Source organism: Ruditapes philippinarum, unplaced genomic scaffold, assembly GCF_026571515.1.
Source record: "Ruditapes philippinarum isolate M1 unplaced genomic scaffold, ASM2657151v2 ctg217_1_1_1_1, whole genome shotgun sequence".
Lineage (NCBI taxonomy): Eukaryota > Metazoa > Mollusca > Bivalvia > Venerida > Veneridae > Ruditapes > Ruditapes philippinarum.
Window position 1 is genome coordinate 317,101 of NW_026860741.1, and position 14,295 is coordinate 331,395.

At 32.2% G+C, this 14,295-nt stretch overlaps 2 protein-coding genes across 3 annotated transcripts; both read right to left on the reverse strand.

Annotated features, from left to right (window-relative positions):
- Window positions 1-508: 508 nt before the first annotated feature.
- Window positions 509-9,903, reverse strand: LOC132713231 (A disintegrin and metalloproteinase with thrombospondin motifs adt-2-like). Of its 2 annotated transcripts, none has more exons than XM_060695721.1 (9): window positions 9,839-9,903; window positions 9,018-9,165; window positions 5,110-5,262; window positions 4,471-4,641; window positions 3,387-3,557; window positions 2,685-2,767; window positions 2,375-2,465; window positions 1,421-1,519; window positions 509-691 (listed from the first exon to the last, which is right to left on the reverse strand). In XM_060695721.1, the coding sequence occupies exons 1-9, from the start codon at window positions 9,857-9,859 to the stop codon at window positions 555-557; spliced, it is 1,074 nt and encodes a 357-aa protein (XP_060551704.1). In that variant the 5' UTR covers window positions 9,860-9,903; the 3' UTR covers window positions 509-554. The 2 variants fall into 2 exon arrangements, with proteins under 2 accessions (XP_060551704.1, XP_060551705.1); XM_060695722.1 differs by having other exon boundaries at window positions 509-859.
- A 1,069-nt stretch (window positions 9,904-10,972) lies between these two features.
- Window positions 10,973-13,726, reverse strand: LOC132713240 (uncharacterized). The gene is made up of 5 exons (XM_060695739.1): window positions 13,609-13,726; window positions 13,069-13,122; window positions 12,368-12,453; window positions 11,562-11,633; window positions 10,973-11,062 (listed from the first exon to the last, which is right to left on the reverse strand). Exons 1-5 carry the CDS (start codon window positions 13,613-13,615, stop codon window positions 10,973-10,975), a joined length of 309 nt encoding a protein of 102 aa, XP_060551722.1. The 5' UTR covers window positions 13,616-13,726.
- Window positions 13,727-14,295: the final 569 nt, after the last annotated feature.

Genomic DNA, 14,295 nt, shown 5'->3' on the forward strand with positions numbered 1-14,295 from the left:
AAAAAATCCAATTCAAGGGCATATAACTCGAAAATGAGAACGGTGACCCCCAATTTTTTCTGATTAAAATGTTTTTGTAATTTAATTCTAATACCATGCCAAATTCAAATAAATTCTATTGAACAGTTTTGATTTCGCCTATATGTCTATATGAAAACTTCGGCGGCTACAAAGCCTGTTTATAAGCTGTTAAAAACAAGACGAAAACGGAATCAACAAATCCTCAGACTGATTATACAGTATTCATGCAAGTGATACTGATGTCATGACACAGGAAACAGTAATAATAGTGTCATACTGAACGATCTTTTAGGATAAGATATATAACCGTCCTGTTCGAATATATGGGCAACTTTAACCGTCACGAAAGGAAACACTTAAATTATGCATATTGAAAAATTTTGCAGTTTCAGTTTGATTGAGCCTTATGGACGCCAACAATCGCAAACTATGCTGATTTACTATAAGATTATATTATTCTTTTTGGTCATAATAAGCAGTACAACTGTAACAGTAAAAATAATTTATTGAATAATCATTTAATTCTTATAACATTAACTTTTTTCACAGATGACGTAAAACTGGTCTCCACAGTAAACATCATTCCATTTAAGTCCATACTTATTGAAATATATGACGCAATCCTCGTTAGAATGAATTCCAGTATTGTCCGGTTGTCCTCGATCCCAGTCTGAAAGGAATAAAATGCATTCTAACAACATAAATTATATTTTACAGATGACGTTGTACTGCTCCTTACAGCCAACATCGTTCCATTTATATTGAAACTTTGCAAGAAATATGGCACAGTCTTCTTCACCATCAATACCAGCATTATCAGGCTGTCCACCATCCCAGTCTGAAAATATGAAAACATCGACTGTGTTTTCTTTTCTCATTAAAAAGCCAATGTTGCTTGTGATATTATAAATCACTGCTAACAATAATGTCACGACCCATTTACATTAACGTAGATATATAGATTTAAAAAGATACCTGTTTCAATTGAAAGTTAGCAGTTAAAAAGACAGACATGGTGTAATGGACTGTATTTATAGTATTACACAATGATGGAAAGTGCATCTCTTAAGTCTATGTTTGTCAAAATATAACTATATGTTCATCTCTCAAATATTTGAATCCATATAATTTCCTTTTTTTCTTCATTTTTCGAGGGCATGCCCAGCTTTTGAGTAAAAATGATATTATTAATTTATTTGCAGCCATAATTTGATTCATTATGTCCTTTCAAGAATAATTAACAGTATCATCTGCCATGACAAATGTTTGAAACTGTCTTATGCTTATAAAATACCTTTGTTAAGAGGTATATGGCATTCGTGCTTGCTTCAAAAGTAATACAAAGTTCCGAAGATGATAATGAATGTAAAACATCTAGGGAAATGTTATAAAATCATACATGTGAAGTTGACTTGTTGGTTTAAGTCGGTCCATTGCCATTTCCCTTCTGTAACAGAATCCGTCATCCCCAACCACCAGCCGGCGTTAGAACCAGAACCTGCAAATACTTCATTCTGTCACATTTGTCTAATTTCAGAAATAAATAATACGTATTAAAATAATTAAATTGTGACTCTTAAATAGAGAAAGCTGAGGTATCCAAAGAACGCAAAAAGGCCCCTGCGAAAATGAAATGTTACAGAATCAGTTTGATTGAGCAGGTTCTTGGACGGTAGTGGTTATTAAAAACTACCACCTACGCTCATTAGCACCGGTTTAAGCAGAATATGAATTCATCAAAAGTGTAGCTATACTTAGTGGCAGGTATAGCATGAGTCTCTTTTCTCAGCTCCGCAGAATCTCGACAAATATTTAAAGAGTCAAAGTATACGCTCTTACTTTAGATCGGCTATAATTGTACACTTAATTGAACCATTTTTCTTAAATCTTAGTCTATCAGCTACAATATCATTTTACTTAACTTGTCCATCCATGTTTTGGTCTGGCTTTACTGCTTTTGTTATAAATGTTGATTATATAAAGTCTAAATAACCCACTTATGAAAAATGTTTCTTAGAATCTGTGTAAACTAAATAAAAGACTGTCTTACTCGTATTGAAATTAAATATAATCAATGCCTTTTGAATCACATTCATACAAATTTCCATTGGTCACATTTGTTTTCGTAGTATAATATCAAACTGAACGAAATTTACACTTGGATTGGCATAACGTCACTTTACGTTCGAGCAATATAAAGATTGACGGACGTTTGCAATGTTTATATTTTAAACGGTTAATCTATGACCAAGAATCACTAATTATATGTCACCAAAGAATCAAGTCAATAGCCGCTGAAAGACAATACTATCACTCAAGCATTGATTTGCACAATATGAAAAAGGAGACATACCGAAATGAGACTTAAGATAAGACACGATAAAGGAGTTTTCAGTCGTTGATTGAACGTGTACCAATGACGCATTTCGTGTATGACAATATGTCTAAAAATAAAAGCAAATAGTTTTTCATTCATCTAAATGGCGAAATCAATGGTAACAAAATTGTAATGTGAAACATAATGTTCAGGACCGAAACAAATAAAAACATTTTATTGTCTTAATGGTTAAGACAGAAAAACGTCTGTAGTGTTTTGTTTACTTTTTAGCTGTTTGAATAATAATTAGATACAATAGTAAGATATGATTACTATGTTAAATCACCTGTGCAGCGGCAAATGTCATTTGTTGACGTGTAAAAAGATAACAGGATGGTCTATGCTCAACCCAACTGGATGATGGACAAACTTTGATAAAAATGAGAAAAAAACACTATTTTAGTTGTGTATGTTATTTTATTTTAGTTTACAGATATAATTCTATATGATGTTTACTAAAATATAAATATAATTGGAACAAGTTCGACTAGTTTTCACTTGGAATTTAACAATAAATGTGCTATAAATACAAACTACACATGCTTTTTTTTCGTAATGTAGGGCCATCGGCTTACATTACAATATATTAATTGAAACATCTCTACTAAACTACAATATTAATGAAACACCTATAAAATATAAATGTAAACTATTCATTTATATACTACGTAACATACGTATTAAATACAAAATAAATTTTTGTCACCTTAATAATTGTATAATATTTGGTTTTTATAAAACAATGCTTTACAGTTACAGGGACTAAGACACTGAATTTGCAAAAAAACCGTAACTGGAAATGTATGTTGAAAAGCCTGCAAGCTGAAATCATTTTAATGAAACCTTGATCACCTACATACCTGGTTAGGTCTTTAGAAGCCTTTACGGTTTTAATGGGTTGTTATGTGAGACCTATTTTCTTTTTAAATTGTGGTGAAATAAATTATTTTAACTGTTGACTTTGTCTCATAAACTTTGTTTTTCTTACTTGGGCAGGTCCGAAGATTGCAATGCGCAATTTCAAAATGGTCACCAGAACAAAATATACTGCCATGTATTTGACCACTTCCAGAGCAATGCCTTACTCTTGTTTTCGTACCATTAGAGCAAGTACGTGAACACTGTCCCCATGATCCCCAATTAGACCACACACCTTCATCTAGAATAATTAAAATTGATAAAGTCTATCAATTATTTTAGCAAAATAATGGAACAATTCTGAAGGTGCAAGCAAATACCCCACATCCAAAAAAAAAATTTGGGGAAAAAGTGACCCCAAACATTAAACAAAAAAATTAAAAGCATTGCAGACTCGGGGGGGTTAATTACATAGTAAAGAATACTCATCATCCCTCACGCCGCCTAGCACAAAAGAATCGCCAACTTATTTACTTGTCCATAAATTATGCAAATATATCTTTTCTTTTAAAGAGTTCATTTTCATAAATGCGACATGATATATAGTATGGGTAACAAATACACAACAATTTTTTTTAAAGTTATGACACAGAGGATTTCCCTCGGAAGGCCTAATATTAATGATAATAACAAAAATAATAATAATCCCGGTTTGTGCTCGAGAATGTTTTTGAAAAAAAGGTGTAAACGTAACATTTATTATAATTATTATAATTTCTAGATTCTGTGTTAAACACATAATATGCTTGATTAAAAAATATATTTATTCTGGAATGAACACAATCGACAAAAAAACTAAGAAAAAAAAACAACAACACCAAAAACAACAAGTAAAACAACACAATGTAACCTTGACAGTAATAAAAAGTTCTTCCAATCAAATATAAAATGAACTGTTTTGACTTAGAAGCATTATTTATTATTCATTCTTAGAGCAGACACAATTAAAGTACAAATTTACTGGACAGGTGCTATCACTCTACTTGTTGAATATAAAAACAAAATACAAGGATTTCCTTATGTTTGACCCCTGGTGTTGCTTAAAAAGCATACAAGCAAATACTGCATAACCCATCTAGTAAAACAATCTTGCATGATATACATTTAAATTGGATGCATTGCAAATATAATTGTATTTTCCATGTAATACTTACGCAAGCATAACCCGTCACTGCAACTCTTTGTCTCTACTGCTACTCCTGTACAGGTTTGGACATGTGCTGCAGTAATTTGATGTAGACAATCCCTTCTTCTTGTCGTGGTCCCTTGGCTGCATGTCTTTGAACAAGCAGACCAGTCGTTCCATTGTGCCCATCCGAAATGACCTAGATTTTATTTAAAGTCTTATTGTTTAAAACATTTAAGCTTTCGCTTTTCATTATTTTGAATGACAAATACCACGGTACTTGAAGGATAAATTGTCTATGTAAGACTGTTTACCTGTATTCACTGTCTTAACTGCTTTGTAAACAGTTTAAAATAAACAGTTTCAATGCCAACGACTTGCTGTGTTATATTATAATATATAATATGTTTAAAGAGAAAATATGTTATATATCCAATCGGTCACCATTCTAGTTGTCTTACAGTATTTTTTTAGATGCGTAAAAATGATTATCATATTAGCTATTAATAGGTATTAAACATCACAATATCTCGAATAACATTCAATTCCAGGTTCAAATGTCATTTTAAATGAAGAACGTAGAAAAGTGCAAGTTTCACAAGTTTCCTAAACACTCATTAGGGAGAAAGATATGTGTGTATTTTATTAGTATTAGTAGAATACTTACCGCATAGTCCGCAAGTTTTTGGACACAGTTCATCGACCTTTGGCAATTTAACGCACGCATCTGAGTCAAGCAATCCAAATGCTGCACACGAATCGTCGTTGTTGTTAGCACAAGTGCCATTAAACATCTTTAGTGTGTGTAAGGTCCCAACCGCTTGAAATAAAACTAATTAACTCCATTGGGTGCATATGCAACCGGAAATGATTGATTTGACACTATATTATGATATGATGTTAACTATTATATTTTCAGACCTATTAAAAGGACGAATATTTCTCATACTTCAAATTTCCTACCTAACATTTTTTCTGTACATTATATTTGTTACACATTATATAAGTAAAACAGAAAAAGATGTATTATTTACAATGACACCGTCATATATTAAGTAATTGATATGTGATATCAGGGCTAGGAATCAAAACTGCGTCGTATCTTGGAAAGAATTTTTTTTTTATATTTGTTGGAAATGATTAAAAACCAGATATATGCATTAACACGCCACACCTTTGTCCGTTTTTAGAAGGGTTTTGCCAGAAGGAAGATGTGCCCCCTTCTGTTTGGGGGGTTTGAAAGGGGTGGCAGTCCCCGTCATCGCCAAGAAAATTTTGGCTTGTGAAAAGCTAAAAATGGCCCCAGGTGGATCATAAGGTAACGCAGGGGCGGATACAGAACATGGTTTCCTGGGCTCTGACATATAGGTCGAAGATTTGACAACAAAAATGCTACAGACAGCAATAGGGCTTGTTTGAATACTGGGCAAGTATCTTGTTCATGTGACCAAAAAAATGTAAGTGTTTGTTTTATAGCGCTTATCTGCTTATATATGTGTACACTAATGATTTTAGAAATATTTAGATGATATGGAATTAATAAAGTCAAAGTTATTGGGATGGGCATGGGAGGGTACTGAGAAAATTTGAAATGTGAGGTTGAATATGGTGTTATTTCCTTGAAAGGTACATTTTCCTTGAGTGCTGTTTATGGTACATTTTGGATGGTTTAACTCACATTGTATTTTGTATAGGTTAGTGTTTGCCGGGTCTTTTAAACAGAATTGTCCTTGTGTTTAAAAGTAAGCATTTATAAAATAACTTTAACAGCACACAATACCAATGTACCTGCGATCGTTGATATTAATTTCAAACACTGAATCAATTGACTGATCTGAATAATAGATAATTTTTCTTAATAAAGTGTTCTTGAATTACAGCCTTTCTATTGTACAAAAGTTTTTTTATCTCAAACTCTAATATTTAGTAAGATTTATTTTCCCATCAATGAATCCATTTTAGATTATGACTAAAGAGGTCATTACAATTTAATTTTTATTTAAAAAATATAACTGCAATAAAAACGTTAATTAAAGCAAATGACCAGTCAATTCATCTAAATAAAAATCTTAGTAAAACATATACGAGGGGTGTCCCAGAATTACGTGGACTTTTGCTATAACTTTTTATTTTTTAATGCATTTTTTTAGCAAATTTGTGCACAATACCTTTAACATATCCTTAATGAATATGTCCATTATTTTTAAATTTCTAACATTGCTTCTCTATATTTTACGTCGCTATAGTAACACAGTATGCGCAGGGCGGGGCAGTCCAATATTTTGTATTAATAAGTTGTCTTTACTTTCGTATATCTTGCGTATTTATACGTAAAAAATGGCGCGACCTCGTAAGCATATGCAGTGACGTCATATAACGTCCGTTTTAAATTTTGACGTCATAGCTGTTTCCGTTATTGTTTACCAGCGGACAACTGACAACCGTTGCTCTTGGATATTTAACAAAAAATGGCGTCCACGGATTACGCGGAACATCGGACTATCATCAAGTTTTGTGTTAATCTTGGGAAGACGCCAACACAGACGCAGGAAATGTTGGAGACTGCAAAAGTGAGACCTCCTGTTTGTCGATCACTCGTTTTCAAGTGGAATAAGCGTTTTCGAGACGGCCGAGAGGACATTGAAGACGACAAGGGTCGTGGGAGAAAGTCAACGTTGACTTCGGCGTCAATTAAGGAAGTCAAGGACGTCATAGATCGGGACAGGCGTTACACCAAGGTCAATGCTGAGTACAATTCAGGGGTAAGCAATAATTTTGTGTTTAAAAAAATGATTTTTAAAAATTAAGCTAATCACAATTTATTATTTTAAACGCAATTTATCCCCTTCAACTTTTAAAAAAGTGAACTCAAACTGCTATAGTAAGCAGTGTGCATGATAGGTTATTTCCCTTGTTAACGCACATTGTCTTTGCGTACAAAATAAACTCCACAATAATAATAATATAATAATAATAATAATAATAATGATAATAATAGTAATAATAATAATAATTATAATAATAATAATAATAATAATAATAATAATAATAATAATAATTATAATAATAAAAATAATAATGATAAATAAAGATAATAATAATAATACGGCGTCAGCATTATCACCGTCGTCTTTAACACTATTATCGTAACAAAAGTTAATAGTATGCTTTATCATTATTATACAGGGCGGTGTACGACCAGTGGATATATCGACACCATAGGTGTAATGAGTTAGGCGGCGACTATATTGAGAAAAACTGACATTTGACGCCACGCAGCTATTAACAACAAGCGACGCCACCGGAATGACGTCATAACGTCGGAATGGACTGCCCCGCACCCGCTACCCCTTGTCTCATTACCCTCCCCACAGACACTGATCCAGTTGCCGAACAACTTTGAAATTTTTTGTACTAATGCAATAAAGTTGCATTTTGTTCATGTTAATTTTGTTTGTTTTTATTTTCAGTAGTTTTAGAGTTACAGCAAAAGTCCACGTAATTCTGGGACACCCCTCGTATTTCGGCCGAGCTGGATTGGGGGGGGGGGGGTGCAGCCCTTAAGGCTGGGCCTGAATCGGCCACTGTAACGTGTAACCAACGCTGAAAAGTATTTGACTCTATCTCAATCCCTTGAGGAGTTGCAGCACTTTGAAATAAATTTTATTGGATAAAAACGAGGCAAATTAGTGATTTTTGGCAATTGTGAGACCTCCCTTCGTTGCCACGGTAACAGAAAATTTAAGACTGAGCATGTCGTTACAAAGGCAATGGTCCAGTCAACATTTGTGCCAAGTTTGATTAGAATTGAAGTATTTCTCATAGTTTCATAGCAGTTCGAACTTATAACAGGAGGCTTTTCAATAAAAACATCCATTTTTCACAATATTCTCATGAGGGAAAGTGTTAAATAGTTTAACCAATATGCAGCTTGCAATGAAAATTATCATATTTTATTTTCAACTGCGTCGTATCATTTCGGAAAAATAATTATTTTCTTGGAAAATTAATCATATCTTTTTTAAATTAATGAAAGTTTAGAAAATGATGCAAAATTATATTTTGAAGTTTATGGTGAACTCTGAAAGCAAGTAATATAATTGATTTGAATTTAAAAAAAAAAAACGATAGATAAAGCAATATGAACTGCTTCATATCCACACAATTTCATAAAAAAAAAATAATAAAATTATGCTCTGCTTCGAGTTGCAAGTTCGCTATAACTTTTGTTTTACAAAATAGTTGTGCAAGCAACATATACCGAACGAAGCGGAAAATAGTGTAGCGTGTTGATACAAATATCTGGTTTTCAGTCATTTCCAACAAAAAAAAGTTATAAACAAAAACATACATTTTCTGTTCCAAGATGGCGGCGTTTGTTAACATTTTGTAGGATACGACGCACTTTTGATTCCCAGCCCTGGATATTGGGCATTTATTATATCGTGGCAAATGAACAATATAAGAGCTCTTATGACCTAAAAACGCCTCCAAAACCGGTAAAGGTACATGTTCCTTGAGTCTAACACATAGACAGATATTTTCGACACTTATGCCGAATTTAATTATAGTTACATGAAGTTGTGTTGTGTTCACATGCTACTGTATTGCAATTGTCTTTGTCACAACATACAGCACAGGTTGTTGAAGTGTTGTCAACTGTCGAACGTTTACCCACGATTGTCCCTGGATTAACCGAGATCGGAGTACTTCGTGCACAGTGCTAAAAGGGAAACTTTATTCTGTATTATGTTCCATGGTGTATTTCTTTTTAATGCAGTATGAAAATTACACATGCATTGATATGATGCATATTGCTTTGATGCTTAACACGTCAAACTCTGATGTGTTTGTTTAGTGTGCATAAAACCGCATTAAATAAAGCATAGTTAAAATAATCAATACATATTCTTAACATTTTAAAGTTAGGGAGTCATGGTAAAAGAGTAAGAATATCTTGATGGAATAGAGTGAGAAAAATGTGCAGCCTAACGTGCGCATGAACACTTGGCGCTCGGAATAACGTATCGCGGGTATACCGTCTGAGTTATCCGGCCGCTAAAAATCTTCGCTCCCATATAGTGAACAGTAATAAACCGTGGCATACTCCCTCGCTATTTTGAAATTCGTCCCCGAATTTATCGGTAAAACAGAGCAATGCTTGTGAAGCACAGAGCTATATGCAGGTTCGGAACAACGTTTGACACACAATATCACAAAATGTGCAGCCTGATTGGATTCGAACCCGGACCCCACCCCAACACACAAAAAAACAACGTTCCGCGGCTCTACCGACTTCGCTATCCGGCTGCTTACACATCTACTCCCCTATATATAATGAACAGATCATAACCGTGACATAGCAATAAAAACATAATTGAAGATACATTACTTACCATTGTATTCATACAACCCATTCGATATTTTCTGTTTCCGTAGACCGAAACTTCACGAATAAAACATATCTACAATCACGAAAAATATTGACATTTTCGTTCAAAAGTAAAATGTTGTATGATGACAAAGCACACACAATTCCAATCATTACCCGTTGTATGGCAGATCCCGCTGCAGATATGTTGTGTTTTTGATTTTTAGTAATTCTTATTCTTTATAAATATGTGATTTGTTTTATTTTACTTATTAGTTATTTATGTTTTATTTGAAATAAACTTTTCACTGAATTTGATTTAAAGCATGATCATGTTTTGCAATAATCATTCTATTAAGAACTATTATTGGTGAAACAAAACCCTGGGGAGTTTAAAAGAAGAATCTACCCGGGCCCATGAGAGTTCGGGGAGAGAAAAGGGCCCAGCCTCCAAAAAATAAATAAAAAACCGCCCTTTAAAATTTTTAGAAAAATAATAGCATAGGTTTTTATTCGCAAAAAAGTTTTCATACCCTTTTTGGGTTGTTTTGAAAAAATTTGTAACCAGGTGTCTGGACTTTTTTATAATTTCCAATAAAATGCAACGAGGAAACCCTAAACTTTATTTCCCTTTTGGGGAAACTGAAAAGGATAAATATATAAAAATAGCACGAAATAAATATTAAAATGAAAGGTATTACGATTTTATTAGTCAATTCATTATCAAATGTAAATCATCAAGAATATCAGAGGGTATTCTATTGTCCAGCAATATCAGAATTTGGGTTTGAAGAGGGATAAAATAAAATAAGGAATAATGATTCAATGCCAAAAAGCAGCTAAAGCACAACGACCAATCTATATAACATAATATTATGAAAATACGTAAGCAACATGACATCAGGGAATGTTTTTCACTTATTAAAAACAAGAAGTATATTTAAAAAAAAGATACTCGTCAGAAGAGAAACTGATTGACTTGCATATATTAGTTCTTATTTTTCCACGCACAGCCATATACAAATGTACGCATAGCATAACAATGACATAATAGGTTTTTGTAGGGTTATTTATCTTTTAATATGGAATAAGAAGAGCATATAATGTGGTTAATTTGATGTGCAAACTTATCGAATAAAGTTAATACATTATGAGTAGTCTACGCACTTGGAATGTTACAATGGTCTAAGTTACACAAGTTGTCCATGCATACATTTGCACAAAATGTCGGATCTTCTCTTTGGGCAGACTGTGATGATGATAAAACGTACATTTATATGCATTCATTCATTAAATATCTTTCACGAGGTTAATAATAACACAATAGCAAAATAAATGATAAAAGGATCATCAAGATATACAATGCAAAACGACATTGCATCCCCCGACATAAGAAGTTGGTTGGTTCGCATGCAAATAAAGTAACGCACCGAATAGTAATGTTGCACATATGAAAACATAGATTAAAAATGTTGCATTATTTTATTTGTATACAACCATGATAACAAAGACAAATGTAAGAATAATAAATACTTTTTAAAAATATTTTTTATTCCACAGTTTTGGGCTTTAAGTGGCTATTGATATAAAGTTAAAATAATTCACACAAATATCTTCCTTGTTTCCGTAAATATATATGTATCCGAAAGGTTAATGACTATACTTTTTTTAACAGCTCGATATGCTTACATTGTATTCGTGTTTTTTTTTTCAAAGTAAAAGCAAAAATTTACATAAAAATTGCATACCATATCGCGTGTACATCCCACTGTGTACTTCACATTTCCAGTTGAAGTACCGTCAGCACGAGCATAACACACCTGTGTTAATTGGTGAAAATATAACAAACAATTATGGCATGAATTCTCGATGGTTGAACCAAGCATTCATATGAGTATTGAGAAATTATATCCATAAGCCTTATATGGCGATGGTTGACTACTTATTCGCAAATTAAATGGAGATAAGCCGGTGTAAAATTAAATTTTGACCCTGTTGTAAGTTGTTCAATGTTGAGAACTGAGCCTCGGTCGTTAAAATTTAATGTTACACCAGTACCTCATTGCCGTATGCACTATTCGTTTTTTTGTTTTATTGATAAACGTGCCTACACAATTCAACTCGAGCATATGTTTTTACAATATTTTTATATCAATAGCGATGCAGGAGAAAATGTTTTAACAGTAATGTTTAATAAGAATCTTGACTGTTAACTGTTTTAAATAATTGATATTTAACAATACTCTTTTGTGTAAATATTTCATTAATAAATAAATGTTATATTTGAATACAAATCATATAGAAATTGATTGATATAATACAATGACTGTTTGTTTTGTTTGTTTGTCGGTTTTGTGTGTTTGTTTGTTTGTTTGTTTCTATTATTAAACTTAAGTTAGTGTAATATTGATTTTGTTAGGTTAATAAAATTAAGTGCGCTTCATAGAAGGTGTTAAGTCTGTTATCCGTCATAAAGTCTTAAACTAGGACTTTCTTCGAAACTTACTCTTTTACTACTTTTTTATATTACAATGTTTAAAGGATGGAAGTATACCTCATTATTACCGCAGTCAGTTATGTTCATACAATCTTCGCTGGTATCAAAATTGTCACAAGAATAACATTGTATTGCAACAGTTCCTTTGTAAAAAAGATAAAAAATACAGCTAAAACGAATATGAAAAACTATGTAAACCAGATAAAGCGGTATACATGTAAATAAATTATGCTTTACGTGATAAAATTACATATTATTAGATTTATGATTTCAATTTGAAACAGTGGCAGATTTATTTTCAAAGAACAAAAAGAAAATATGTCTAATTGGATATTCAATTATTTTGAAACTTCTGTAACACTGCCATATTATACTAATATGGGTATTTCCATTTCCATAATTAAGGACGACCCAATGTGCTCCTTTGTGCATTAATATAGGGATGAGTGGCCTGTTCATTATTGCCCAACATCCAAAATCTAGTTGTATAGCTAGAATCTATGGTTCCTGTCAGTTATCGAAGCCAAAGCAGTAGGTAAATTGCAGGTGACTGATTAAAACTAAACAACCCTACGGAATCATACTATAATTATCATCAGATTGTTGCAAATGCTACAATGTTCAAATCACTTTGAGATTACAATATTGAATTCGATAGATTAGATTGGTAAAAGTTAGATAGTGAAAATGTAAGTATAATTTCAACAGTTTTCTAAAGACACTTGGTATTTTTGCAAAAAATTACTGGTTATAAATACCTTGTAATAAGGAGGTTAAGGTAAGAAATACAAGGAGAGACACGCCATAAAACACTGTAATAAAAAGGATAGCTAAAATAGCAAATGTATCAATTCCAAAAACGTTATACTAAATAAGCAAGTATTAACAATATCTTGATCGTTTCCTGCATTATAAGGAATTGATAATATAGTTTCAATTGTATTACTAGGGCAATTTGCAATGCAAAATTTCTGTAGGCACGTAGATTATCTTTTCTTTATAAGTTAGCTTTAAACATTTTTAACAGCCATTTTTTAGAATTTAAGATAGTAACATATCTATGTTATGTTTATTTAAAGCTAAAATGTATGCCATTTAACACAACGTTCATACGATAGTCGTCTTAGATAATACTCAATATTTTTCATGGCACAAGTACAAGCTCTTTTCAGAAAACTCACAATAGAGGTTTACTTAATAAATAAATACATTTAAGCCTTAAGATATTACACAGAACTTAATAAGCATCTAAATATTGCCAATAAGAATTTCAGACTTTGTTTATTACATTCACATACCTTCCATGATCAATCAAAACTCCTATGCCAAATTCTTTAGTAGCTTTAAAATGCTGATTTTGCCTACAGACTTTGGTATATTTACACCAAATCTGCTCTGCTTTATACAGATAAGAATTTATACCATACATTTCAGTATGTAATTCTTTCATAACATCACGTTATCTCTAAGTTTAATGGAATAAAATCAGATGGTCGACATCTAAGAGTTTAACTACACTTATATAGGAACAATTACACGATGTTTAGTTAACACGAGTAGTGTCACTGCTCAGACTAAAGCAATAGTCTGTATAATTTCGTGACGATGAAATCTTGAGTTCGTAAAAATGAAAACGTTAAGTTCAGAACATGAATTTACGAATTGAAGCTTAAGTCGTTTATTTGTTAAGTCAAAAAAAGTGAATTCGTGAAGTCAAAATAGCTTAAGACGGGCGTGAAGGATGTTTCACATGTATATTACCCCTCATGTACAGACGCAATAAAACCCGAGTCTGCAATTTTCATGTAATCTTAATAATTTGAATGCTCTCGAGCGATCACTTAATACATATTTATGAATAATAATAATAATAATTATTATTATTATTTTTTTTATAATTAAAGGATCGCAATAAATATGAAACATAACATAATAGAGCAGTCTGCAAAACGCTCAGTTTTGTTCATATTTAAATTCATTCTTTA